The following is a 25,283-nucleotide window of genomic DNA, read 5'->3' on the forward strand; positions in this document are numbered from 1 at the left end:
ATTCCAACACGGATGCGGGGCATGACTCTGATGAGTCCTGGATTAAGCGCCCATTTTACGACCTCTCGCCAAGTGACTCAGAAAAAAGGGTTCAGCTTTACCGTTTTCCAGCCGCAACGAGAACCCCACTAATCAGTGTATCATTCCCCCATTTATCTTTGTGGCTTAATGGCAGAGTTGAACTTATGCTCCCAACGGAGTGTCAACCGACTGATTTGCAGGAAGCCTGGTACGGTCACCGAGTGCCACATGACCCCCTGGCACTTGTCCGCCCTCAATCAAGCAGGGATGGGACTCGATTTCTGGTCCAGGGAGATTTGCGGGCCCCAATTGTTGTGGACATTAGCCAAGTTGTTTAGCATTTACCAGCACACTCTTTATTGCTTGTCACTCTCTTGGTTATGAGCTTGATGACTTTTGCGCTGCAACGCTTTTTAGAATTGTGGAGTCCCCGAAGCGTATATATGTAACATTAGTTTGCTGATGTTGTTGGTGGCGATGGGTCTCTGGTGTCGTGCGGAGTACAGGAAGATGTAGCGCCAACACTGTGGGTGAAGGGTGAGACCGTACAGCCTCTCGAATAAAGATTGAAGTGTTGTGGGGATTGTGCTCAGCTTATGGGATGCACATACATCCGAGTCGCTGAAGGTGACAACAGTAATTCATGGATTTACATCGGTTTACTTGCGATTGCACATCTCTTCCTCCTTTCAAATTTGCTTCTTGATATGACTGATCCCTCGCAATGTGGGGACGTGTGACCATAAGATGTAGGTGGACAGCATAGTACAACCTAAGAACGGAAGCGGGACGAAGGATGGGAGTATAGCGACGAAACCTGAATATGTATGCCTTTCGTCTTTGCAATTGTGTTGAGCCACGGTATGAATGGCTAGCCAACGTGATGGGTAGGTGATGTGCGTCGAGAGGATGCCACCAAAACCGCATCTGGGGAACGTCATCGAAAGGGGCATTTTTTAAGTGCTTCCGACCGAAGTTGAGCGCAATCGTTAGGCCGTATAGGTACGTGGTGAGTGGTGAATCGCAAATGGGAACGCATTTCAACCGTGATTCTATCTGTACATCGCTGATGTTTTCCCCCAATTAAATGATAACGCGAGAGCCCGCTCATCATAATTGGATGCGCTGGATATGTGTGCAATCTACCATTCAATTCCAATAAACATGCTGCCATGTTATACCCCAGTCATAACCCTTCATAGCTAGCGTCCTGAGAACTAGAAGCTTGTCCGGAAGGATTAGTCGCTCCGAGCCGAAGGTGGGTGCCACTGTCCATGGCGAAACTGGATTTTTAGATGCGTTGCATGCGAGAATGATTCTTCAAACAGTTTCGGACGCCATTCAGTCCGAATTTAGTTTGATGCTCGGATGAATAATATGGGTGAAGGGAATTGAGAAGCGAACTAGAACAGCGAAGGAATAGAAAAAGCTGGAGCCATCGAGGAATTCAAACTTTAATTTCGGCGAAATTACCATCCATAACGAACACTTGAAATCCAAGCTGAAAAGAAATACTAAAGCGCGAGACAACCCTGATCCAACAGGGTGCCAGTAGTGGAGTGAGATAATGTGGTGTTCGCCGCTCTCAGTCAGTGACATGGGTTTGATTGGCGATTGCGTAATCAGTTTCGCCACCAGACGTGGGTTGCCACCAACTCTGACAATAACTATGTGACGCACAACTACCCGCCTCCTGCCACCGTGTGTCCATTTTGAGATGGACCTGCTCCACGACCGCTTTCCCTGTTTTCGGCTGAAACAATGTCGATTTTCCTTACTTGATTGTTTAACACTCTGATCAAGCTTGCGCGGTTCTAGTATACAACGATCATAAATCAAATGAAGCGGTGCGCTAATGTAATTATTCGTGTAGCGTGCGGCTTGCCTAGTGACCTCGATTGGTCAACGTTGTGATTGTCACTCGGTGAAGAACACAGTGCTTCTACCATGGTGGGGGGAGCTCAAACACTCCGGATATCAATACACGACTTCCCACAAACCAATTTTCGGAATGGTCATGTTTGTTCAGATGATAAATCTTGATTCTCCCCTGAGTAAACTTAGGTGACGAACGGGGCTGCTCCAACATGTAATGGAAAATGACGGCATTGCTGTCTCGTCCATTCGTTGTTAATTGTGGGCACAACAAGTAGGAGAAAACAACATTGCGCTATTCCACACAAATAGGGCCCGTTTACAAACAATGGTCAGGCTGGTGGCGTCACGCAAGTTGTGCGTCGTAGACCATGACAATCTCATTTGATGATCCTGTCTTTGACAGATTTGAAGAACCCAGATATTTTGGATGTGTTCAAGGGACGCTGCATGAGACACCGTCAATAATTGCTGGGGATTGTGTTATCTCCGGGGACATACATGGGCGGCAGAACCATCCAGGTACACGGGTCCTGGGTTTGAAGGACCTGGTGCTGGCGACTCATTTGTCCTGGTTATGGGCTTGCTTATTCTTTCAGGCTCATTCAATTCCAACAGAAGCGTTCGCCCATGCTCTCGGGGTGTCGCCTCCAAACTAGGCCAATCTGAGACGGATGCGTCACCTGTGATTGGAGTTGTGGCCCGGGCGAGGGCATGCTCAAAGTCGCTCCCGTCAGCGTCGAGACCTCCATGAGTCCGTTCCGCATCGTCTGCTTTGGCTGCAACAGGGGGTAGACGGTTGATCGCATATTCGATACCCGGACGGTCATAAGGATCCCTTTCCCAGCAGGCGTGAAAAAGCTCGATCAGGCTGGCTGGGAGTGGTGATTTTGGCTCTCGATACGATGGCATGTTTGAGTCAGGATTGGCGGAATACACAAGCGGGAGTAAATCATAGGGGAGAGTGCCTTCGTCGATCGCCCTGTTCACTGGAGTGTCGTACTTGATGTCATTGTATGGTATCTCTTCGTGCAAAATCTGAGCGGCGAATTAGTAGTAGAAATCGAGCAGTGATATTATAACGAACCTCCATGCAAACACAGGCAAATGAGTACATATCACTTGCAGCGGTCCGAGCCTCGCCATGTGTGAGTTCTGGCGCAAGATACCTCGTTGTTCCTCCGAGTACAGACGACGTGAAGCCGCTGGCAGAGTTGTCGAGCATCTGTGACAAGCCAAAGTCGCAAATAATGGCATGTCCAATATCATCCACCAGAATGTTATACTGAAGATTGAATCAGCAAAAGCAACTTGTGGCATAAGCGGTAATTTACAGCTTTGAGGTCCCCATGCACTACCGGATGAGGTCGAGAATGTAGGTATGCGATACCGTTGGCGACACCATGACACTGTGATCACACCAAATAAGTATTGAGCTCCGACATTTTCCTCGAAGTGCTCACCAGTAGCATACGATCCGCATGGCGTTGGTTCCTGAGGTAGTTGTACACGTGCCCATTTTTGTAGTACAGGGTGACAATGCTGGCAGTGAAGGTGCCAACTATTATCTCTTCCCACATATAACCATAAAATGGAGCCACATTGGGATGCTCGAGGAACCTCCAAACCTTCATTTCGCGGAGCAAATGCTACTCAAACCGAGACGTAAATAAGTGCAACGCAGGCGACTGAACGAAACACTTGCCTTTAACGCTTTCCTCTGCTGCTCTTCGGGTGTCCAGGTGGCATCCATTGCATGCAAACGTTTAATGGCCACGTCGACCAGTTCGCCCTCAGATTTTCTCCACAAACCCCTCCACACATGGGAGTAGCCACCCAGAGCAATGGCTTGGCGTGGTTGGATTCTCTCGGTGAGGTCCTCTGCTGTAGTATGGAACTTGGGTAAGTTCGGAGGCACCATATCAAGGACCATTCCTGAAGATAGGCTGGCCGTAGAAGGAGTGGTGGGGGATGAATGTAATCTCCCGGCTGCATGACCATAATACACTTTACTGGAAGAGGTTGATTTCCCAGAGGGTGACGATTTGGTAGCCTGAAGGAACTTGTGCAACCCTGATGGTTCGATGTTACTCGGAGGGAAAGTGAGATACCATGACACATCGACGTACCCCCATTACATGAGTCATACCAAGACGGATGCGCAGAGGACGGTAATGAGGTGGAAAGCAGTGCTTCATCATCTTCGTGGAAAACCGCTCCGGAAGAATCGATGCGCGGCGACGCAGGTTGTGTCCTCACGATGGGCACTGGATCAGCTTGTGTCTCACCGCAGGGAGAAGTGGGACGTTCCAGAGTGGATATTATTAGACCAGACCCATGAACAGGGAAGCGAGTCGCGTCGACGCCTAATTCGGTTGGTTCTCCGTGCACAATGGAGGTCATGAGCTCAAGACACAAACCTGATGAGGCTCTGAAAAATGGAATGCCCTTGATGTTTGAAAGGGCTAAGCGCCCAGCGACAGAAGGGGTGGAGACATGTGTCCCCAACTCAGGAACTTATTCAAATGATTTGAAAATTCCAAATGAATACTTCCGATGGACAGGGTCCTTTATCCCTTTATCCGCTTTCGGCTGTAACATACATAAACGTGCCTTGAGCATTGATATTGTCCCTTCCCTTCCCCGCTTACGCCTCTGCGTCACTAACCCGATGTCAACAAGCATGTCTCCCATCAGTTGACCCCAACCGCTTCTTCCCAGCGCATCAACCTTTCTCTTTTTTGACGCCCACCCGCAGCGTCAAATCCCACATCTGACCCTTCTCTATGGCCGGTGTTCCTGTCTAAACTTTAACGATCAACAATACACGACTATGTCTGGTGCGTCGTGTTGTGGGTGCAGACTGTCGGAGTACTACGTGCAGAGCTGATATGTTCTCTCTGTTTTTCTCTTCTTTTGCTCCCTCATACTCGTCTGCAGACAAGAAATCAACCAGCACCTCTCTTTCTCAGACGAATGCTCATGCTTAACAGATGATGCACTCGTGGACATTCTATGGCACTTTGTACAACTTCAGTCTCAACACCCTTGCTGTGCTACGTGGTCTCGACAAATTGTGTAAATTCGATTGCTCTTTGTCGTTTTCACCACCTACTTACTCATGCGATGCTTAATCGATCCCAACTACGTCATAACCTCTTCGCCCATTATCGCCGTTGATGGCCCCTGTGATTTAATTAACACTGACCACTCGAAGCGCCACTGCAGCGCTTTCCCGCTGTATTACCTCTACCGCTCCCACTGCGCAACAACCTCTCAATCGAGCATATTTCATTCGTTTCGTTATGCGCATTTTCGAGAACGGATTTTACGTCAGTTATTGTCTCTGTACAACCTCACTGATCATTCACGTTTGCAACCTGCTACAATACACTCCGTATTACCTCTCCGCGCCACGGAATGTGAACGTTCTAATACTGGCAATGCAGGTAATTATTATTACTTGAAAAAGAGCTATGCTTCTCGTTGACCAGAGCAGTTGTCGTTCAAATCTGAAGAATTACTATTTGCTGCTGTCATCAAATCGTTTGATCTCCTTCGTTTGTGCCATTTGCGGCGAAGCTCGCCGTTCGTCCGCTGTGTCCCCACAACCCGTCTCTCTCAATACAGATGACACTGCAATGTTTACCATTCCGCAGCTCCCCATCCATTTCCACCTCTGCCCTTCATATTTGATGCCAAGTGTGGGTAGAGAAGCGGGCACTTGCCGCGACAGGCGGCGTCCACCAGTTATACGATAATCAAATTCGGACATTGGAGACCGATTCTGAAATCATGCAATAACTCCTCCATTTGTGTTCTTTGCCGTAGTTTACTTCAAAAGCGCTCAACGTGAGATACTTGCCGCGATAGGCAAAATTTAGACTTCCTCTATTGTTGTATATTTGCATCGAGCCCTCGACATCCCAAATTTATATTGACAATATCTGGTTCCGCCAAGGAGGTTGGGCTCTGGTGTCCCACTGCTCCGGAGCATTAGGGGTTGCCCCTTTGGCCCCTGCGCGTTTGGGGCACGATTTAACGTCAGCGCTCAAATCTTGTACCATTGCTATGTCATCCCCTCAGCGTTCTCCCAAGCATGGCGCCCCTAGACTGCCTCGGCGTGTAGCTAGCTTCCCTACCATTTCTGAGGATTCTGCGGAGAACCAGCCAGACACAGGTTCAATACCATTTTAGTGATTTCACATTTCATGTATGGTTGCGCTCATAATTTCATGCTATAGACAGCTCACGCACGCTTCGCACTCGCGAACGACTCACATCAATTGCGCGTATTCTCCTCTCGGGAACAGACGGCTCAGGGTCACCAGCAGACAACGAAAACAATCTCACTGCTGGGCCCACTAACGTATACGACAAATCACCCCCTAATTCACCGATCCAACGACCAAACGCGCTTGGACTCCTAACTGCTGGAAGTGGTCCCACACATAAAAGGGTCCAGTCAGCGATGTCAGAAACTCCAATGCAGAAAACTTCTTCCCCAACAAACACTCCTAAGCGAGTTTCTTTCGAGTCAACTCGCCCCGCGGAAGTTGCGCAGACAACTGCAAGTGCGTTATGGATTCTAAGCCCCCGAACGCGCTCGACGCTCACGCTCACTTCCTCGCCCCCTCTTTATAGCTCCTGCGTCAAGCATCCCAGTGAACACGCAAAGGCAGAATCAAGAACGTTCTCCTACCCGCAGCGTATCTCCCCGCCGCTTCTGGCCTATCTCCCGTTCCCACTCTCATGATGATGCGTTCGTACCTGTAGACCCCTATCAGTTCGACCGTGATTGCGAGCACCATGGTTTGACAAAAAGAATCACCTTCTATATTGATCGTTTTTTCCGCCAACTCTATCTGCTGCTGCTGTTCCGTCTACCATCCGTTTACTTTGGAAGAGTTCGCCGAGTATTTGAATACGCTGAGATAAGCAAGCCAGAGCTAAAGAGGATGGTTGAGTTGGGGGGGTCTTCGTTCCTTAAAGAAAGAAATTGGCATCCCAACAACGTTCCACCAGCCTTGATTCGTGAGTGATCAGTTATCCTTCTGTATGCATTCCTTAACATTTGAGACTCTGGATACTAGGCTTTAAAGAAGCTTGGGAAGACTTTGTAGATTCTATATTGAAAGAGGATAAAACTTTGAACGTAGTTTCAGCTCTTCTGCTTTCGTAAGTCTTTACCCCAGTTCTCCGGATACGCCTCATTCGATGACATGGGATAGAGCAATTTTGACAATATTTCAGACTGATGCATCAGATGAACCAATCACACGAACGGCTGCACTTGTTTCCTTGATCAGCGCTATGTGGAGCCTGATGTTGGGATGTATATTCATTCTTCGGTGCGCTGCTCGTCTTCGAGGAATCATGCAACTGTCTCAAAACCCACCTCGACTCTTAGTTTTCAGACGATGCGTTCTATGAGGAACGCTAGCCAATGGGCGGAAGCAGCTGAAGGCACAACAGCTTCCATCATTTGGAACGTCTGGGTCTTTCTCTCCATGCCAGCGGTGTTTCTTTGCTGGTCTCTCGTTAGCTTCATCATCTCCATTCTCGCATTCGTGTGGACCTCAGGCACTGTCAACCCTCCATCGTCCATATCATCCACTGCTGCGATCGGTCCTCGCATCTTTGTCACTTTCACATTCGTCCTCGGTTTAGTCTACTTCGCGACGGCCATTCGGACGTTCAAAAGCTACACTGACTCAACAGAAGCAAGCGAAGCTTCCCGAGCAGTGATCGAAGGGAGGGATCGAAGAGCATGGAGCCCCAGGATTAGGGTCCTAAGGAATAGACCAGAAGATGACTTGGAGAAAGGATTGGGATCGTTGGAGGTCGGGCAAGCAAAAAAGAACATTCATGGTGCGAATGGAGTGAATGCCGGTACACATGAATCTGGAACTGGCTGGGATGAGATTCTATCTCCAACGGGGACGATGAACGCGAGAGGTAGAGCGCCGAGAGATGTGGTGTCTCCAAAGATGTTGCTTGCTGGTCCCTTTCCGCGTGGTACATCGGTGTAATAATTACAACGAAGAATGTGGGCAGGGTTAATAAAGTAATTCTCGACCAAATTATGGCCCATTGGTACATTCCCGCTCAAGCTAGCATGCATGGTGGCCGAGCGAGGACGCCTATACTGTGGTGCCTAGGTGGCACATTTAACCAAACGCCTCCATCTTCTTCAGCTACATGGCTTCGGACGTGCAGGTCTCAATCTATTTGGTATTACATAAGTCAATGTTTAGAGTTTCAGACCTTCGTCGTTCTTGTAAATCAGCCTCACAAGGGAGTCGGGACTGCACCTCGGAATGTATGTGGAGGATTTTACCAAGTGCGCAGGAGTTGCCTTGCCTAGTTTTTCGTCTTAGTTTGTTCCTTTGTATGGACGTTGACGTGACCCAAAAACACTAGTCGTTTACAACAGGTTATGAGCGTCTAACCGGATTACTCATTCGTCGCTTATGTAATATACCGGAGATTGCCGAGGACAAGATTCTGAACTGCTCTTGACGTTCTCAAAATCTCCCCTTATCGAACACTTTTCAGTAGATTACGATGCAGACCTTCTCCCAACAGTTTTCAACTTTGGGTGGCCCCGATACCACACCCATGGAGATCATGAAAGTGCCCGATCTCGCCCAAGCCGTGATTGAACACTCGTTTTGCCGCAGATGCTTTACTTCTAAATGTGACCTACCTGATGGAACGGCTCACATACTTAGCCACGCGTCGCACGGGCAGTTCTTCCACTGTGGAGCGTCAGTATCTTATCCCCATTCACTGGTTTGGCTTATTCCAGATTGTCAAAATATGAGTAGTCGGCTTGGGAATGATGCATTTCAATGCATATCGAGGTTGTTCCAATCTCCGTGCAAGCGTACCGCACGAGACGCACTGGGGGAAGTGCTTTGACAATTATGTGGCGGGGGATTGGTCATTGGAGACTACTGCAAAACTGGTCGATGCGCTCAATTCGTATCTGAGCACCAAGAATATCCCGGACTTTGAACGAAGACCCGATGCATTAATGAGGATGCGTATAACCGTTCTTTGTTGCATACAGCGTGGCTTCCAATACATGCTCTTCTTCGTTGAGGATAGACACGAATCTTCCATTCGTATCAATGTCGATCTTGGGCTACGCCGCTTTATTGATCGGACCCGTCTTACGAGCCATTGCATAACGTAAATCCGTGGCGTACGAGATTTATGACATCATGGACCATACAGTTCTATTCCGCTTGCTGCATAGCTGCAGTGTAAATTACGTAGTCCTGAACTTATCAGAGTATGCGGTGGTTTACAGAGCGAGAGTGAATCTCGGGCTTCATCTCGGCCAATAGTAACGTTGAGAGTGAACATGCATGCGAGGTAAAAGTAGCGAGATCTGCCGCTTCAGGTGGCGTTCCCCAGTTATCTATTTTAGCTAGGGGGTCCGGTCTACTTTAGTAGAGGCTGGGATCCTGCCTAGGGCCCCGGTTCGGTTCGGCTCTGGGACTATTTTTTGAGAACCAGAAAACCGCATTTCGGTTCCGTCCCAATCGAGTGATGTAATTTTTGGTTCGTATGGAACCCGCTTTCAGGTCCCCATTGGTAGGCTTTGCTGCCAGGATTACCCTGATCCCTGAAGCCGCGAACAAAACACTTTATGAATGTGTACGCAAGATCATGGTGCAATTAATCCTTCGATGGTTCTGCGGTTCGGTTCGGTTCGAACCCGTTTGCAATAACCCCAACTTAGAGGACCAGTTCCGAACCGTGGTTCGGTGGTTCGGTTCAAACCCGTTCGCAATACCCAACTGAGAGAACCAAGTTCCGAACTCTGGTTCACGGTTCGGTTGAACCGCGGCACCCTAATTTTAGCCTCCATCGGGAATCTGTTGGTAAGAACGAAGACACACAGTAGGGCTAAGATCATGAAGTACACTTGAAATTGTGCCAGCGCGAACTCGTCAATGGGAGTAAATGTCCGTGCGAAGTGCAATACCCATTCTTTAAATCGAACCATGGCACACGTACAAAAGAAGAGATGATCGACGATTTGCCGGAAAGTTCCGCCGCGACGGATTTCCGCGCTCAGTCTCCTGCTCAGTTAGGCCCTCTGACAAGTCGATAAAGAAGACTGATTCGGTTTTTTTTTTTCGCTCCAGTTGAAAGGCCCGTCGAATATGGGAATGAGTGATGCTGTAATGTTCATGCGGTCAAACTCTAAAACGAACCTTTTCACTGCTTTGCTCACCTTCATCCTGAAGTCACTTCCCCCGATGGACTAACCCATTAGACGGTATCGTGTCGCCTTGCCATCAACTGGTCCTTGGTATGCCATGCCGTGCCCTTCCATTAATTTTTCACGGGAGAAATGGTAGTTCCTACATCCAACTGCCCGTCTCTCATAATCAACTCTGATATCATGATCTCATAAACACTCGTCTCCACGTGCTTCTTTCACTGATGCAGAAGCAAATGATATGTGTTCCTATCATGCTGAATGGAATGGGTTGTCTAAAGTAGGAAACCAAGGAAACGCATAGCACGATACCCTGGATATAAAACGTGGGTCATCGGGTACTCGAGTATCCCCTCATTACCTGGGGAACATATAGCGCAACGCCTGGAACATCTTTGGTACGGTCTCCTGGGGATAACCATAAACAGACCGCCTCCGGCGAACCCCTAGTTCACTAGAAGAAATTCGAGTTTGATCCATCTTCTCATGAGCCGGACACACATCATGCGTGGAACAGGCATGTTATTATTTGCTTTTTCTCTCTGTATCGTATCCGTGCTTGTATGGACGGCGCTTCGTAATTACATCATCAACACGACGATGGTTATCCCTCAGCTCAGGCTTCTCCGTCCCAAACGCGATGGGAAAAGCTTCAGGGAACAGCAGTGGTGGCTGGAGGAAGGTAAGTCCCACTTTGAGAGAAGTTCCTACCTCGCTACAGTCCCTTGTCGTGTCTTTATCATTCCCCAGCATTGCAGGATATGCAACTGCTCGTGTTCTGTCCGATTACTTTGCACGCATTGTTATCATTGAGCCGGATTACCGAATCGAGAGAACCGCAACGCGTGTTGCTCAGCGTGGTCACTGCCATGTCGTGTTGCCACTGATGATTATCATCTGTCGAGCACTCTATTCAAATTTTGATGAGGTGGCCGCAAAGATGGGCTGTAAGGTTCACCCTTTCTTCCGAAGGGGGATATTGGGTACGTCCTGGAACCGCAGGCCCACGGCAGCACTCCCTGGGTTTGAGTATCAGAGGGTCATGTGAGTGATCAAGTTGATTATCTTGGGTCTCCCGAAGTTAATAATCTTCGTCCATGTTAGACTGGAAAGGGTCCTGCGCGAACTTGCTGCCTCTTACGCAGGGGATTCTTTGGAGGCTATACAAGGAACCGTTACCAGTTTGCATGCTTCCACGCCATCTTCGGCTGCTATCTCTGCCGTGTCCTACAGGCCTTCGATGGGATCAGCTGAAACTGTCACAATACCCTGCGTGTTTTTTGCGGATTGCAGTGGAGGAAGTGCAATAGCATTCAAATTGCTTCCCCGGGCGAATAGCAATCGCTTAGAGGCTGGTTCCACAGAGGCTGCAGTGGCGCAACGCTGGGGCCCATATACTCGCCGTTCCTATGCTCCGGACGCCATGTACAGGTGCTTTTATGTTCCCGTGAAGGACGAGAAGTTGAAGCACCGAATTGCTGGCCTAGTACCGCGGAATGACCCCAACTGTGGAAATTGGGCCGGACTGAGAACGTTATACGCCCAAGCCCCTCGTATTGATAAAGCCGGCAGCGGAGGTCCAAAGGAAGGGATCTTCATCCAGAAGGTTCTGGATAATGAATGTGTGTCTGTATTTCTATATTCGTACTTGACATAAACATACTTTCCTATTTTTAGTGCTTATCAGTTACGTCGCTTTAGGCGACGTGAAGCCACCCAGCAATCTTGCTCAGCTCGACCTAGCTGTTCGTGACACGCATGAGAAATTATTCAAGCTCAATCCGTCGCTGAAGGAGATTTCTCTTTGGGTTTATGCCCTATTTGACCTTCTCCGAGAAAGTCAAGTGGATGACAAGATTCAAATCCTTTCTTCTAAAATGGTGTGTATTCGGGTGGTCCAATGTTTTGGCAATATCCTTAGTTTCTTTTTTTTAAAGCGTCCCTCGTATTACCTTGACTATTTATCGGCACCTACCCCCAACAATTTCGTAGCCATCGGAGATTCCGCCATGTGTACGATACCCACTTCCATAATGGCCACATAACTGTGTATTGACGGTGAGCTTTCCCTTAGGCACGAATCCTTTTTTCGCTCAAGGGATGCCGAACGTGTTTAAGAGCGTCGTTGTGCTAAATACGACCCTACATAAGCACATCACTGATTCCCCCAACAATACCAACATCTCCTCACTACCGATTTCGCGTTCCTATTTTGCGCTAGCCAATCGAATATGCGGGTCCACCTACGATGTCACTCGTTCATTTGACTATGGCCACCCAGCCACGAAACCTCAAGAAGGAGAAACTTTGGAATACGGTGCCAGATTTAGGAAATGCTTGAATTATCTAGATAGGGCTAGTCAGTGGAGTACAGCGGTGGCAAACGCCGCTGATGAGGTGGGTATAGGAATCAGCCCATATGTGGATTTGTTTAGCCCGCTAGTGATGGGGATGGTCTTGTGGGAACGACTCCGAGGTCGAAACGAAGCGGGGACATGTTGAACTATTCGCCGGGTATTCTGGCCATTCAGTTACCCCTACCTGAGACGAACCCTAGCTGAAGTAGACCGCGAAGCCCCTATGTGTATCCAATCGCATTATCATGACATAAACACTAGTATGTATGTGTCTTTGGTTACACTCGTCCTATCAGACTCAATTGGCTGCCGGGGTCACATTAAATTGACCACCCGTTCTCCACAGCACCTGAAAGTGTTGTCCTTGTCGTCTTTATGATGCATTAGTTTCTCATGTCTTGCAACAGCTGGCTCTAGAAGTGACACGTTTGGGGTTTGCATTGTATGCAGTTGGATATCACTTGCGTACAGCACTAAGGATCCCATTTCGTATTCAGTTTCCCTATGGGCAAGGTACATCTTCGCAGATTAACCTGATAATGGCGTAAAGGGCGACTGTAATCGAATATGCAAGGAATGATATATCTTAGATGATCAGGGGGCAAAAACTGCTAGACAAATGCTTCCAAAACACACATGTAGACCACATATAACCCTGGCCCCGGGAGTTGACGCCGTGGACATCCTCTCAAGTTCGAATGAGTGGGCCACTCGTATCGACCTCTGGTCAAGTCCAAAGTTTTTTTTTTACTTTGAACTGCTCCGTAGGCAATCAGCTTCCATAGGGAGTTGTGTCGCTTCGTTGGGTTGCTGGGTGCGAGTTAGACTTGATCGTGAATATAGAAGCCTGATAATCAACGTCCTCGAGGAGCCTCATTACAGCATTCGGGCATGCGTTGCGTGCATCTGGGAAGGTCCCAAATAGCCCATGATGTGTTCACAGTCGGATTCTGTACCTGAGCGTCAGCATGGAGAAGCATCCGAGCCAAAGGGATGTGCGTTGAGGGTGGGACCAAGCAATAGATACAGCGTAATCCGTGTTTTAGGGGAAAGAAATGAGGGCACAATAAAAACAGTGGGACATTTGGGAAAACCGATGTAGAACCGCTTTCCTGGATGGGATGCGCAGTATGAATCTCCTTTTTGCCTTCCAAGGTCTATCACACTTGGCCGCCTTGCGCCCTTAGACAGAGATGCGGAACTAAATCTACGCACCAGAAAAGAATTGTGCCGCAGAACAACCTCAGGCATGCCCATGGGCTATAGAGGGTTGCGTAAGGACAAGCAGAAATCGGGCGCTGGGCGTTTGGGGCATCATCAGGTGATCATGGCCGGCTATTGCCGCCGTAGCTGGGTCTGACATTCCGAGGACCGATTCTATTGGGTTCATCCGTAACGTGTCGTCGTGACCGGAGCAGGTTCTTTTGACTATACCTAGCCCGTCGAGGCATATGAATGGGACATTGCCAAGGCTTATCTACATCCCGCACTATTGATTACAACGCGTAACCCAAACAAAGGGCGGGAACTCGTCGGTAGGCCAGGATGACTTCATGTGTCTCATCAGACTGCATTAACGAACAGGGTCCAAGTTAGCTCTCCACCATCTCTTATGGACGGAAGTTATCCAGCAGACGCGGAAATTCCAGAGGATCACTTATACTACCAAATTCAGCATCAACAAACAAGAGGCATAGGTTTTTTTGTGAAGTCTGGCTCTGAGTACGCCGACGAGGACGGCGACGGCGAGGACGAATATAATTCCGAGCACTCCTCTAAAGACAGGAAGCCTTCTGGGATCAAGATTAAAATAGTCAAACCTCACCAATCCCCCGAACACGGACGGCATCAACTTCAACCTGCCGACTTTGACCTATTCTCTGAGATGTCGGAACCCGCTACCCGAAGAACTCGTTCGGCGACGTCAGCTCTTAAACCAAATGACCCATACAGTCAGCGTCCTGTACGGGAGCTTCGCAGTCGGAATAGGAACCGCGTCCCGGCAAGCGACGAGGATTCTCAATCTCAGCCAACCATCGAGCCACGCTATTCTCGCTCTGGGAGACCGATTATAGCAAAGTATCAAGATCTTAGTGATGATGAGGACGAGGATGATCTTTCCCGGAAGTCACTAGCGCGATCACAGACGCGAACTCGCCGGTCGCAGAGATACGCGTCAAGGGGGGACGACTTCATTGAGAGGGATGAGGATGATGATGGGGATGTGCTGTCCGATGCAGAATATGGTGTTCGTCGGTCTTCGCGAAGAGTCCAATCTGCGGCTCCGTCTCGTACTGCAGCCCCTCAGCCCAAACGACCTTCCCGGGGAGCCCGTAATCGAGGAAAGTCCATCAAGAATGACGATGGCGAAGCAGAATTCCAGTTGAGCCCAAAGGGTGAAGCTTCCGATTCCGATTTCGACCTGAGTCATGTAGATGATGCACCAATCACCTCGCTTTCACCCACACCACCTCCTCAGCAGACCACTCGATCACGAAGAATCTCCATTCTAAGCTCCCCCCGTGGATATACCCTCCGACCACAAAGAAAAACCGTTAACTATCAGATCCCACCCCTCCTGGACAATGACCAGCTTGCGAGCCTCCAGGCCGAAGTTAAGAATGTCCGCAGCAACGTCAAGAGCAAGTCTCGCGTTGGGTTTACTAGGACAGGCAGCCAAGGAATACTTGGGACACCCTCAACCTTGCCGGCCCCCCCGCCACTCGTGGATGATTCCGATTCTGATGATCCTAATGCGCAAGCGATGAAAGCTAACCTTGCGGGAGGTGCAGGTAGTAGTGCAGGAGGGCTGATAGGTACGGGGAGTCTCAAAAGCGGGACCGACATAGCAGCTGCGGCGGGTGGCCCCGCAAACTTTGGAAAGATTAGTAAAGACAGTGGTACGTTATCGCTCGTTGTTCGCTGAGGCTCTTTTGAATGTTTGGGACCTGGCAGCGCTCGCCGACACGGATCCACTTGGGCCGAACGTTAATGTCACATTTGACCAGGTCGGCGGCCTCGATGACCACATAGCCTCACTCAAAGAAATGGTTTCTCTTCCCCTACTCTACCCCGAGATTTTTCAACAGTTCAAAATTACCCCCCCGCGAGGCGTCTTATTTCATGGTCCACCGGGTACGGGAAAGACGCTTCTGGCCAGGGCGCTGGCAGCTAGTTCGAGAAGTGGAGGTAGAGATATAGGTTGGTCAGCTCTTCACCGCATACGAATAGCCTCATACTCATCCCCAATCGAGCTTTCTTTATGAGAAAGGGCGCCGATATTTTGTCAAAATGGGTCGGAGAGGCTGAGCGGCAACTAAGGCTGCTTTTTGATGAAGCAAGAAATTGTCAGCCAAGCATAATCTTCTTTGACGAGATCGATGGTAAGAATCATCGGCAGGAGAGCCTCACTAGCGCCTATTGACCCTCTTATTGAAGGTCTAGCACCCGTTCGGAGCAGTAAGCAAGACCAAATTCATGCTAGTATCGTTTCGACACTCCTGGCTCTCATGGATGGTATGGACGGACGAGGTGATATTGCTTTACAATGCAACACCTAGTGCCCTGAATTCTCATCTTTATTGCAACCAGGTCAAGTTATTGTTATAGGGGCCACCAACCGACCGGACGCTGTAGATCCTGCTCTACGAAGACCGGGTCGTTTTGACCGTGAATTCTATTTCCCCTTGCCAGACCTTCGGGCGCGGAAGCAGATTCTTCGAATTCTCACTTCGGGATGGAAAGGGTGGGAAAGGGACAGCGTGGAAGGGGAGAGAATGCTTCAAGTAATGGCTGAGGCAACGAAAGGTTATGGTGGTGCTGATCTTCGAGTGTGTGCTTTTCGAGTTCATTTATGACCAGCCTGACTCCCATTTGGCAGGCTTTGGCGACAGAAGCGACCTTGAATGCTGTGCAACGAACTTACCCGCAGATATACAAATCCAGAGATCGTCTGCTGGTAAACCCAGACAATATTCGTGTGCTCCCAAAGGACTTTATGATGTCTGTGAAAAGTAAGACTCACTTGGTGGAAACCTGGATTGGTGCTCAATTCCTGTATTTTCCAGAGCTCATACCCTCGTCTAAAAGGTCCACGGCGTCTGCAGCAGCACCCCTCCCGAAACAGCTTATTGCTCTTCTAGATGGAACCCTTTCTCGTATAAAAGAATTTCTCTCACGAACGATGCCATCCATCAAGGCTCGCAATGCGTTGGAAGAGGCTGAATGGGAAGATGATGACGATGATGGTGGGTTGACACGCGAGCTTCGACTTCAAGGTGGGTTTAACGAAGTGGAGTTATATCGTATGAGCTAACCGCGATGGCGACCAGCTATGGAGAGTCTTAGGGTGTATAGACCACGTCTTCTGGTCCATGGAGCACCTGGCATGGGCCAGTCTTATCTTGGACCAGCTGCGCTGCACCATCTGGAAGGTTTTCATGTGCAGAGCTTAGACCTGGGTTCGTTACTAAGCGATTCTACGCGTGTAAGTGCCTTGTCACTGATATCATCGTTCTTGTGCTTAATTGATATCAAGTCTGTGGAAGCTGCGATTGTTCAGCTTCTCGTGGAGGCAAAGAGGAACAAGCCTTCAATAATCTTCATCCCTTCTCTTGCCGGTTGGGCTGTTTCTATATCCGACGTGGCCCGGACGACCATGCGAGAAATGCTCGACTCCCTTTCCCCAACTGATCCCATCCTCTTGTTTGGCGTCATGAACGGTGACTTCCATCATTTGCCACGAGACATTCGAGAATGGTTTGGCTACTCGCTAGATGGGCGGATAGCCTTAACTAAACCAACCGAGTCCCAGCGATCAGAGTTCTTCAGTGATGTTCTCAGTGAGGTGTCGAGACCGCCGAACGAGTTCCCAGATGCTGTGAAACGGAGAAGAAGAATTCTCGAGCACCTTCCTCCGGCACCTCCTCTACCACCCAGACAGCCATCTGCCGCAGAGGTTGCGGCTCAGGCAGAGAAAGATCGTCAGACTCTGGTCACATTAACCGTTCGGTTAGGGCCTATACTCTCTGATCTGAAGAAGCGTTATCGGCGTTTCGTTAGAACAGTTGAGGTCCGTTATATTTCTGCTTCCGGATTTTTTCCCATAACTTTTTCTTGCATTTTCAGGAAACTCATGAGGCAGTGGCAACAGAGAGTGAGAGGCTCGCTCAAGGTGCATCAGCCAATCTTCCCTCTGTGAACCAAGAATCACTGCAACCTATCGACGTGGAAATGTTGAACGGCCCGACACAAATAGATTCGACAAATGAAAAGCAGCCCAACCCGACTGTTCCTCATGTCAATGGCATCGTCAATGGAGATGCAAAATCTTCAGATGAACAACCACCTATTTCCACTTCAGGGCCCGCCACCGACGTACCAGCCACCTCTTCCCCCCCGCAACCCTTGCCCAAGGTTTATGACGTCGATTTCGACAAAATGCATCAAAAGTTGTATGACAAGGCATACCTTACACCGGATGAATTCCTGCAAGATTTAAGTCGCATGGTGCACAACACCCGGATACCACCATGCAACCTCGAGCATGCATTCAAAGCACATCAGATGTACTCGGAAGCTGAAGCTGTCATTTGGGATGCCCAGTTTAAGCTCGAATGTGAGCGAATGGCGGCTAGGGACAAGGCTAGGCGGACAGCTACAAAAGCCCAAACCGTCAAGGATACTCCACCTAAACCAACCCAAGAGGGCCAAAACGCAACTGGTGAATCATCGCTACCAGCTGCACAGGGCACTGGCGCTGCAGAATTGCCCGCGACTGAGTCGAATGAAGATCCGATGCGATTGGAGCGAACGCTTAAACGTCCGCGCGTGGACAGTGAAATTCTACAAGACGTGAGGGAAACTGCATTTGAGGAGACCGGAAATCGCTCGCCCGCCAAACGCGCTAAGCTATCTTTAGAAGACCAGGATGAGACGACAACCGTAGTGGACCTAGACACTGCCCGGTGCCCAATCCCCACCGAGTCCGCGCCTACACGGCTGTCAGTCCAGTTCCTCGTAGATTCTCAACCTTCCAATAGTATGCTCGTCGATGCAACCAGTCTGGCGCAAAGACCAAGTCTACCTGCAACGAATCTTCCAATTGAATCAGGTGCCCCCCTACAACCTTCAACCCACCCCAGCCGTCCGACTTTCTTCATCCTCCAACCCAACTCTTCGAGTCCATCCCTATTTCACTTACAGTCTCCCCTACTCCCGCTCGGACTCCTACGCCAACCCCGCAGTACCCTCCACTCGAAGTCAGCGATACTGGTCTTCGGCAACTCCGTTTAGCTCTTACAGGTGAAACCTCGGACTTGACCATCGAACAATTGGAACATTTACGAGCTATGTGCTTGGACTGCGTCTGGCAGAGGCGAGGGGACTGGAATCGAGATGAAATGATCCGAGAAATGCTGAACATTATTCGTAATCTTGTCCGTGAAGTAACAATCGACGATCCTGGTTCACCATAAAAGACTGTAATAGCTCATGATCCCTACAATATTTCATGCTTTCGAGTCCGCTGCATTCCATCTGCTGATCACTGTTCACCACAGTTGAATATGGAAATGCGCACAAAGGTCCTTATATCTCTTTCAATTTCCGGTAGCATGTATCAGCTGTGCACTTCTATATACGATTATTTTGACTCAACAGGTGCAGTCAGTTGGGGCTGCAACTCTACAAAGAGACTTACCGTTGATTACGCGCGTGCAACATGCTCAATTTACACGATTTAGTAGCTCAACCGTTCCCACAGGTCAGATCATGGGTTGTATACTGTCGAGCTATGAAATGTGATCAGCGAACTGCTGCAAGAACCATTTCCTGCGGCAGCGAACCGTCCATTTTGTGTTGCTGGTGAGAACGCCTATCGATTTATCCATGATAACTCAAAGCATGTATGAAAGATAGTGCAGATTGAAAAATGATCAAGAGATAAGGATTGGGGCGAGAACCTTGGTTCAATTCGACGCCATGAACATTCAGAACAAAAGCCCCTTGATCGAGAGCAGCAGCAAGACTCAATGGCAGCATTCAGCTAAGGGGCCCAATACAGAGTATAATAAGCTGCAGCGATTTCGCTATCACCAGGTTGAATCAAAGTATCGAGACACTAATAGTATTTTGCGGAGCTTCTGAAGATTGCATAGCATGAAAGATCATGTAGGGGGCATGCAAAACTACGATACACCAATGTGGGCCATAGGAAAAATAACGCGGAATACGATAAGCTCAGTGATCCTTCTTCTTGCTCGTACCACGAAGCAGACCAGTCTTTGGAGAAACAGATCAACGTGAGTGATAAGCAATGAGGGGGATGGAGCAAACGTACCCTGCGAGCGGCAATGAGACCGACTTTCTGACCAGGAACTGCGCTTCTTGGTACTGTCGAGGCTTTTCCAATGTGCTGGTGGTTACCACCACCATGAGGGTGATCAACCGGGTTCATGGCAACACCACGAGTGCGAGGCCAACTGGAAGGAGTTTGTACGTCAGAAACAACGTTGCATTTAAGAAAATGAAAATCGGGGGAGCGTACGTGTAGCGTTTAGCTTTATATTTGTAGTAGGCCCGCCCTGCTTTCAATAATGGCTTGTCGATACGTCCGCCACCTGCAACAATGCCAATAGTTGCACGAGCCCTGCTGGAAATAGTTTTCTTGGCACCACTCGGCAAGCGAATACGGGTCTTTTGATCATCAACGTTGTGACCAATGACTGTAGCATAGTTGCCCGATGTTCTGGCGAGCGTACCGCGATCACCTGGCCTGGCCTCTACGTTGCAAATGACGATACCCTCGGGCAGGTTGCCCACAGGAAGGATATTCCCTACGGAGAGGGTCGCCTTCTTTCCGCAGTAAACGTAAGCGCCGGTGTGGATACCCTCAGTGGCAATGAATGTTTCGGTTCGGAGTTTGTATCGGTAAGGATCGCGGAAAACGACACGGGCAAGAGGAGCTCCCCGACCAGGATCATGAATGATTTCCTTTACAAGTCCACGAATGTACCCATTACGCTCAGCATAATCAAGGGTGCGTATACGTGCGGGTGCTTTGTTGTGGTGGGTGTGGGCTTTGAACTATCAGGGTGCGAGTCAGGAATCAGGAATATTTCAGTCATCCTTGTAATGCTACAAACGTACGATGGCGTGAGATCGCCTCTGAGCACGAATGACGCGACCCATACTGGACAAAAATGTGTTCAGTTAGCGAACGAGGAAGATTCCAAATCAAAGTGCATCCAGATCAAAATTAGTGCATCCATGTCAATCCGTTCATCCAGTACGACAAGTGAGGTATCCATGGACAGCGGTGAGGCTACATACACGAGAACTGATGCAGATATGCGCCAAAAGTCGATACTCACGTTCAAACGTTGCTGGCGAAGGTTGGGGGGGGACAGAGTCGCGATCACGTGAAGTTGCGGCCGTGAGAATCCCCGAAAATCTAACAAGGACCCGTGCAGCGTTCTCAACAACATTGACACACCGAGGCCCTTGCAAAAGAAAGCAATCCGAAAGGCCACCTACCATTCATGGTTATTTTCAACCATTATTCCTCACTTAGGTGGCTTATGATGCCTAGTGGCTGTGCATGACCGAGGGTTGAGCTTGTCGACTTCAAGGTTTGCAAATCCACCAATCAGAAAATACAGTCATCTTTGAAAAATTGTGGCTATTGGTTCGATCCTGTCTATATGCTATCTAACAGACCCACCTATTGCAGAGGCCAGAGTCCTGGCTTCCAGACGTGTCTGCCTCATCTACTTCCATGTTTTTGACTATGAAACCCGGCTGTCGGAGCAGTCATCCCTCCCTTAGTCACTAGATGCCTCAGCCATCTCCGTCCGCCACCTCCTTTGAATCACGATGGCTTCCCGAAAGATCTTGTATTTTGCTTCCAGCAACCTCTTCTCCCGGTCAGTACCCCCGGGGACGATCTGAATTCCAGGTTGAGTCATCTCAACCTGCGACAGTCCCCAAGATTTTAATTTAATTTTTTTTACTCATCGAAAGTCCGCACTCACCATGATATCCCAAAGTCGTTCCTTGTTCTCTTCGCTCACCCTCTCGATTTCCTCCTGCATGAAAAGGACCTTCCCTCCTATCTGCTCGTGGACTTCGGCGGCATAGCGCCCCAGCATTGCGGAGCCAATTACAACAGCTGCGCTGTAGGAGTGAGGTAGAATAACGGGGATCTTACAGACATTCGCAAATAGATTCATGAGAGCGAGATTTGCTGCTTGTCCACCTGAAATCGTTGATGATGAGAAAAGGGGTGGAACCCCCGAAGCATAACTTCCACTTTGCTTACCGCTCATAAATATGCCCTTAATGTCGTAACCCCTTGCATTCATCTCGTCGACGATGTGACGCGTCTGCAAGGCAATCGCCTGGGTGAATCATGTTTTCAGCTCAAAATACCCTTCGGACTGTGAACTACTCCTACCTCGAGTGCGACGTTGAACTTCAACGCGAGGTCATTTAGCGAATTGTCAAGGGTCAAGCCAACGATGGATCCTCGCATCTCGGGGTCAGCCAGTGGAGAACGGTTTCCTATTCCGGATAATCTATCAGCAAGGAGTGATCCGTACACAATCTGACTGACCGCCTAACCGTGCAAATCCGGGTAGAAGTGTAGGTCTTTCGTTAGTTCCGTCAACCCGAAATCGATCTCTTCCACTTTTTTCCCAAGTCTGGCGGCCTTCTTCTCGGCAGCCTCCCTTTGCAGTTCCACGAGCCTTTGTTCCAGTATGACATGAATATTTTTCCCGGTTTTCCTTGAGATTTCAACGAGTTCGGGGTAAGCTGGATGATTCGTGATCACGAAGTCGATAAGCTGAAACAACAAGTATTATCTTCAATAGGAACCATTGCATATATCCCCAGTTGAATTTTTTTTTTACTTGACCGGTTGAACTCTGTCCGCCCTCATTCATCCACCAGCCAGGGAAGACGGCGTTCTGTCCGCGCAATATTTTAGTATCCCGAAATGACCCAAAAAAATCGGGATTGATCATGCGAACCTTGTACGGGCCCCACACTCCAGGAACGAAAATCCCATCCGGGTTCTGACAAAATTTGCTTTGGTATCATCCATGCAAGGACCTGTAATATCGGCTTACATGAATAACATGGCATGTACTTGTTCCCGCCACTGCAGCCAATCGATGACGAGAATCCGACAGCGAAACCGGTGCACTGAGTTCCTTCGCGTCTCTACGAGTTGTGTACCGCGCCGCAACTGTACCGATCCACCCTGCGTACCTAGGGTGTATTCCAGGTGCTTCAGGGTCCCACTGACTGGACGAAGATATGAAGATGCACTCACGCGTCAATGACAGCACTCCCAACAGGGGTACCCTCAAGTAGTCCGAGTTCATCAGCAGCTTTTTTGGTCAAACCTTTCGCAACAGGGAGGCCAGCAGTCATAATTGCACTTCCGTCCTTCCCAGGAAAGCCTCCCAGTCTCAAGAATCCCTCATCAACAAGTTCCTTGAGGCCGATTTTAGTGAGGAATTCGTCGTCCCAGCCTTTCCCTGCTGGCGGTGGGACGTAGGAGCATTTGCAGACCAAGGAGCAGGATGACCTGCTGTGGTTAGATGTGGCCTTGTATGTTACTGGGTGCATGACTTAATTCATTGAGCTCCTGAATTAACAGGAAGGGCACGTACGAAAATCGGGAAGGTCAAAAAATTGACATTGGGAGAACCGTTCGGGTGGCATGTTATTTTTTAACCAAAGCGTCTTTGGGATTTCCATTTCGAGCTAAAATAAAAATAAAAGTCAGGTCAGGCTTGGAATCATGAGATGGACGTCAATCAATCAATGAGTCTTACGCTCATGGTGCCGCCCACATACTTGAGTACGTCTGATCCTGAGGAGTTGATGAGCTGAGCTTCTGCATGAGCACGATGATCGGCCCATAGGATCACATTCCTGTCACCGGGTTTCCCGAGCTCGTTTCCGACAGTGACAGTGATGGGCTCCCCCTGCAGGTCTGAAACAGCCAATGAACAAGTAGCGTCGAATCCTAATCCCTTGACCTGGTTTGGTTTGACGCCCGATTGCTTTAAAACGTCTTGTGTGCAGATAGAGATCGCCCGCCAAATGTCGGGAGTCGATTGCTCAAAGATATTGGAGTCGGTTGCGGAGCGGAACGTTTTCGTTGGTTCTGATCTAGTGGCGACGATTTTGCCAGTGTGGTTCACGAGGGCAGCCCTGGCAGAGCCAGTGCCCCTGATCGAAAGGAACAAACAGTGTCGGTTGATCTATCGGTGTTGCGCCTTCGAGGAAAGTGAGATAGCTTACACATCGACGCCTATGTAGTATTTCTCATGAAGATGGCTGTCCGGGCTCTCGTTGGACACACTCTGCATAATGTGGAACTCTAATGAATGAACTCGTTTGTATATCCAACGCGGCGGAAGGATTCAGTGGCGCGGTGCCACCCGTACACGGACATCCCCGAACCCAAAGTGTTTTTACAAACCCGCCCCATACACACGCGACCCAACTTGGGTATAAAGTGCCAGGTACATCCGCACACATGTAGTGAATTCGAAACAATCGCCCCCGAACGATTAACGTTTCGAACCCACATAGGAAGGTTTCGTTTACTTATTACGGTTGATATGCTGAAAGGACAAGTAGTAGACTCGTACTACTTAAATAATGAAGACCTATAATGATCGTGATGAGAGGGTCGCTGTCACGGTGAAACAAATCAGCCGCCGTCTTTTCCAAGTGCCCAAAGGTAGGAACATAAAAGGTGGGTCAATCGATCAACGATTGATTCCACCCCAATCCAACGCACTGTCACAAAAAAGTCAGTTTCGCTTTTGCTCCTCCGATTTTCCTAGCAGTTCCAGAATCCTCTCGGTCTGTTCGGGCTGTACGTTTGCTGATGACTAGACATAGGCGGTGCGTGGACTATCATACGTCCGAACATGTGTAACCGCATCCTGCACCGATGTTCTTATGGGTTCCTGACTAGCCAGTCCTTTTTATTCGACAGTGCTCAGCTTCTCTGCGAATCTGTACCCAGTTGCGCGCATCGACATATTCTTTGACAATACGACTCGATGGTTTGGAATACAGTTTAACTGATGCTACGCGCCGGATGCTCTGTGAAGTCCCTTCCATTGGAACTAGGTACATTTCCCCAAGGTTACTCATTCGTGTGAGACGATTTCGTTTGGCTCTCGAGGAGCGATTGCCTCTGTTTAATCTCGCAGCGAGCCGTCCTTCCTCGGGGACAATAACCGGACTTGTTCGATCCTTGTTTGTTCACCAACTATCATAACCTCTGCCTTAAAGCTAGAGATGCCAGTCCTCGTCACGAGTCGGTCATAGCTCAGCGGGGATGCTATGTAATTGTAACGACAACTGTTATAAAAGTCACAGATGTTAGACATTAGGAGAAATGTCGGACAAGTGATAGATACTAAATAAAGAAAACTAGCCAATTGGATGAGTGGTTGTGGAGCGGCGGGGTATCATAAATACTTGAGCGACCTTACAACAATATGTAAGCGGCGGGCCCGATTGAATGACGGGCCGCATAGTCCAACGTAAATGATGATGATCCACTAGTTGTATCCTAACTAGTCAACCTCATCCAAATCGCTGTAATTACAACCGATGAATGGCTCGGAACCTTGTGATGATTCAAATTCAGGTCAATTTCAAACTGGTGGACGCCGTCTGACGCGATAACCAACTCAATTGCTGCGCGCCACTTGCTTGCTGATCCGCTTCACTAAGTTGGAACTACGTAGCATATC

The 25,283-nt window shown here is 49.0% G+C and overlaps 10 protein-coding genes across 10 annotated transcripts; 5 read left to right on the top strand and 5 right to left on the bottom strand.

The window, feature by feature from the left end:
• Positions 1–1,160: 1,160 nt before the first annotated feature.
• Positions 1,161–2,193, bottom strand: EI90DRAFT_1531866 (uncharacterized protein). The gene is made up of 3 exons (XM_039051873.1): positions 1,968–2,193; positions 1,495–1,906; positions 1,161–1,424 (listed from the first exon to the last, which is right to left on the bottom strand). The coding sequence occupies exons 1-3, from the start codon at positions 2,108–2,110 to the stop codon at positions 1,374–1,376; spliced, it is 606 nt and encodes a 201-aa protein (XP_038914292.1). The 5' UTR covers positions 2,111–2,193; the 3' UTR covers positions 1,161–1,373.
• EI90DRAFT_1531878 (kinase-like domain-containing protein) lies at positions 1,949–4,085 on the bottom strand. Its single transcript, XM_039051874.1, has 7 exons — positions 4,026–4,085; positions 3,602–3,969; positions 3,360–3,545; positions 3,231–3,305; positions 2,984–3,181; positions 2,398–2,934; positions 1,949–2,342 (listed from the first exon to the last, which is right to left on the bottom strand). The coding sequence occupies exons 2-7, from the start codon at positions 3,827–3,829 to the stop codon at positions 2,277–2,279; spliced, it is 1,290 nt and encodes a 429-aa protein (XP_038914293.1). The 5' UTR covers positions 3,830–3,969; positions 4,026–4,085; the 3' UTR covers positions 1,949–2,276.
• Positions 4,086–6,335: 2,250 nt separating this feature from the next.
• Positions 6,336–7,074, top strand: EI90DRAFT_3064478 (uncharacterized protein; the record flags this gene model as incomplete). Its single annotated transcript, XM_039060803.1, has 3 exons — positions 6,336–6,470; positions 6,541–6,930; positions 6,990–7,074. Coding segments are annotated over exons 1-3 (578 nt in total), but the record flags the coding sequence as incomplete, so codon positions are not given.
• Positions 7,075–7,173: 99 nt separating this feature from the next.
• Positions 7,174–7,975, top strand: EI90DRAFT_3064483 (uncharacterized protein). The gene is made up of 2 exons (XM_039060804.1): positions 7,174–7,247; positions 7,307–7,975. The coding sequence occupies exons 1-2, from the start codon at positions 7,210–7,212 to the stop codon at positions 7,926–7,928; spliced, it is 660 nt and encodes a 219-aa protein (XP_038914295.1). The 5' UTR covers positions 7,174–7,209; the 3' UTR covers positions 7,929–7,975.
• Positions 7,976–8,389: 414 nt separating this feature from the next.
• Positions 8,390–9,204, top strand: EI90DRAFT_3064486 (uncharacterized protein). The gene has a single exon (XM_039060805.1). It carries the CDS (start codon positions 8,738–8,740, stop codon positions 9,095–9,097), a length of 360 nt encoding a protein of 119 aa, XP_038914296.1. The 5' UTR covers positions 8,390–8,737; the 3' UTR covers positions 9,098–9,204.
• Positions 9,205–9,567: 363 nt separating this feature from the next.
• EI90DRAFT_3064489 (uncharacterized protein) lies at positions 9,568–9,835 on the bottom strand (the record flags this gene model as incomplete). Its single annotated transcript, XM_039060806.1, has 1 exon — positions 9,568–9,835. A coding segment is annotated over one exon (261 nt), but the record flags the coding sequence as incomplete, so codon positions are not given.
• Positions 9,836–10,171: 336 nt separating this feature from the next.
• EI90DRAFT_3064492 (uncharacterized protein) lies at positions 10,172–12,790 on the top strand. Its single transcript, XM_039060807.1, has 8 exons — positions 10,172–10,246; positions 10,284–10,763; positions 10,799–10,817; positions 10,886–11,179; positions 11,240–11,757; positions 11,813–12,015; positions 12,073–12,148; positions 12,210–12,790. Exons 2-8 carry the CDS (start codon positions 10,622–10,624, stop codon positions 12,635–12,637), a joined length of 1,680 nt encoding a protein of 559 aa, XP_038914298.1. The 5' UTR covers positions 10,172–10,246; positions 10,284–10,621; the 3' UTR covers positions 12,638–12,790.
• Positions 12,791–14,087: 1,297 nt separating this feature from the next.
• EI90DRAFT_3064502 (uncharacterized protein) lies at positions 14,088–19,183 on the top strand. The gene is made up of 11 exons (XM_039060808.1): positions 14,088–15,392; positions 15,448–15,693; positions 15,747–15,875; positions 15,931–16,023; positions 16,084–16,322; positions 16,373–16,505; positions 16,560–16,769; positions 16,824–16,978; positions 17,030–17,563; positions 17,620–18,604; positions 18,697–19,183. The coding sequence occupies exons 1-11, from the start codon at positions 14,378–14,380 to the stop codon at positions 18,966–18,968; spliced, it is 4,011 nt and encodes a 1,336-aa protein (XP_038914299.1). The 5' UTR covers positions 14,088–14,377; the 3' UTR covers positions 18,969–19,183.
• A 548-nt stretch (positions 19,184–19,731) lies between these two features.
• EI90DRAFT_3125934 (ribosomal protein L2) lies at positions 19,732–20,682 on the bottom strand (the record flags this gene model as incomplete). Its single annotated transcript, XM_039063883.1, has 4 exons — positions 19,732–19,773; positions 19,832–19,973; positions 20,039–20,577; positions 20,641–20,682. The coding sequence occupies 4 exons, from the start codon at positions 20,680–20,682 to the stop codon at positions 19,732–19,734; spliced, it is 765 nt and encodes a 254-aa protein (XP_038914300.1).
• A 632-nt stretch (positions 20,683–21,314) lies between these two features.
• Positions 21,315–23,876, bottom strand: EI90DRAFT_2925995 (Pentulose kinase; the record flags this gene model as incomplete). Its single annotated transcript, XM_039054902.1, has 12 exons — positions 21,315–21,464; positions 21,525–21,739; positions 21,803–21,890; positions 21,947–22,053; positions 22,114–22,336; positions 22,404–22,460; positions 22,524–22,568; positions 22,623–22,764; positions 22,829–23,117; positions 23,172–23,265; positions 23,337–23,736; positions 23,809–23,876. 12 exons carry the CDS (start codon positions 23,874–23,876, stop codon positions 21,315–21,317), a joined length of 1,878 nt encoding a protein of 625 aa, XP_038914301.1.
• Between the last annotated feature and the right edge of the window lie 1,407 nt (positions 23,877–25,283).

This window comes from Cantharellus anzutake (assembly GCF_015039405.1).
Source record: "Cantharellus anzutake strain C23 chromosome Unknown EI90scaffold_35, whole genome shotgun sequence".
Lineage (NCBI taxonomy): Eukaryota > Fungi > Basidiomycota > Agaricomycetes > Cantharellales > Hydnaceae > Cantharellus > Cantharellus anzutake.

What these genes read in the sequence shown, in the direction of transcription:
- EI90DRAFT_1531866 (XM_039051873.1), bottom strand. Translation starts at nt 2,110, where the DNA reads ATGTTGGAGCAGCCCCGTTCGTCACCTAAGTTTACTCAGGGGAGAATC. An exon ending in TTTGAGCTCCCCCCACCATG is followed by an intron (nt 1,907 to 1,967) that starts GTAGAAGCACTG and finishes CGAGGTCACTAG; the next exon opens with GCAAGCCGCACGCTACACGA. An exon ending in TCAAGTGTTCGTTATGGATG is followed by an intron (nt 1,425 to 1,494) that starts GTAATTTCGCCG and finishes TCGCTGTTCTAG; the next exon opens with TTCGCTTCTCAATTCCCTTC.
- EI90DRAFT_1531878 (XM_039051874.1), bottom strand. Translation starts at nt 3,829, where the DNA reads ATGGTCCTTGATATGGTGCCTCCGAACTTACCCAAGTTCCATACTACA. An exon ending in AGCAGAGGAAAGCGTTAAAG is followed by an intron (nt 3,546 to 3,601) that starts GCAAGTGTTTCG and finishes CGGTTTGAGTAG; the next exon opens with CATTTGCTCCGCGAAATGAA. An exon ending in TGCATGGGGACCTCAAAGCT is followed by an intron (nt 3,182 to 3,230) that starts GTAAATTACCGC and finishes TTCAATCTTCAG; the next exon opens with TATAACATTCTGGTGGATGA.
- EI90DRAFT_3064483 (XM_039060804.1), top strand. Translation starts at nt 7,210, where the DNA reads ATGTGGAGCCTGATGTTGGGATGTATATTCATTCTTCG. An exon ending in GGATGTATATTCATTCTTCG is followed by an intron (nt 7,248 to 7,306) that starts GTGCGCTGCTCG and finishes CTCGACTCTTAG; the next exon opens with TTTTCAGACGATGCGTTCTA.
- EI90DRAFT_3064486 (XM_039060805.1), top strand. Translation starts at nt 8,738, where the DNA reads ATGATGCATTTCAATGCATATCGAGGTTGTTCCAATCTCCGTGCAAGC.
- EI90DRAFT_3064492 (XM_039060807.1), top strand. Translation starts at nt 10,622, where the DNA reads ATGAGCCGGACACACATCATGCGTGGAACAGGCATGTTATTATTTGCT. An exon ending in GAAGGTTCTGGATAATGAAT is followed by an intron (nt 11,758 to 11,812) that starts GTGTGTCTGTAT and finishes TCCTATTTTTAG; the next exon opens with TGCTTATCAGTTACGTCGCT. An exon ending in AAATCCTTTCTTCTAAAATG is followed by an intron (nt 12,016 to 12,072) that starts GTGTGTATTCGG and finishes TTTTTTTTAAAG; the next exon opens with CGTCCCTCGTATTACCTTGA.
- EI90DRAFT_3064502 (XM_039060808.1), top strand. Translation starts at nt 14,378, where the DNA reads ATGTCGGAACCCGCTACCCGAAGAACTCGTTCGGCGACGTCAGCTCTT. An exon ending in AAAGATTAGTAAAGACAGTG is followed by an intron (nt 15,393 to 15,447) that starts GTACGTTATCGC and finishes GGGACCTGGCAG; the next exon opens with CGCTCGCCGACACGGATCCA. An exon ending in GAATCTTCCAATTGAATCAG is followed by an intron (nt 18,605 to 18,696) that starts GTGCCCCCCTAC and finishes TTTCACTTACAG; the next exon opens with TCTCCCCTACTCCCGCTCGG.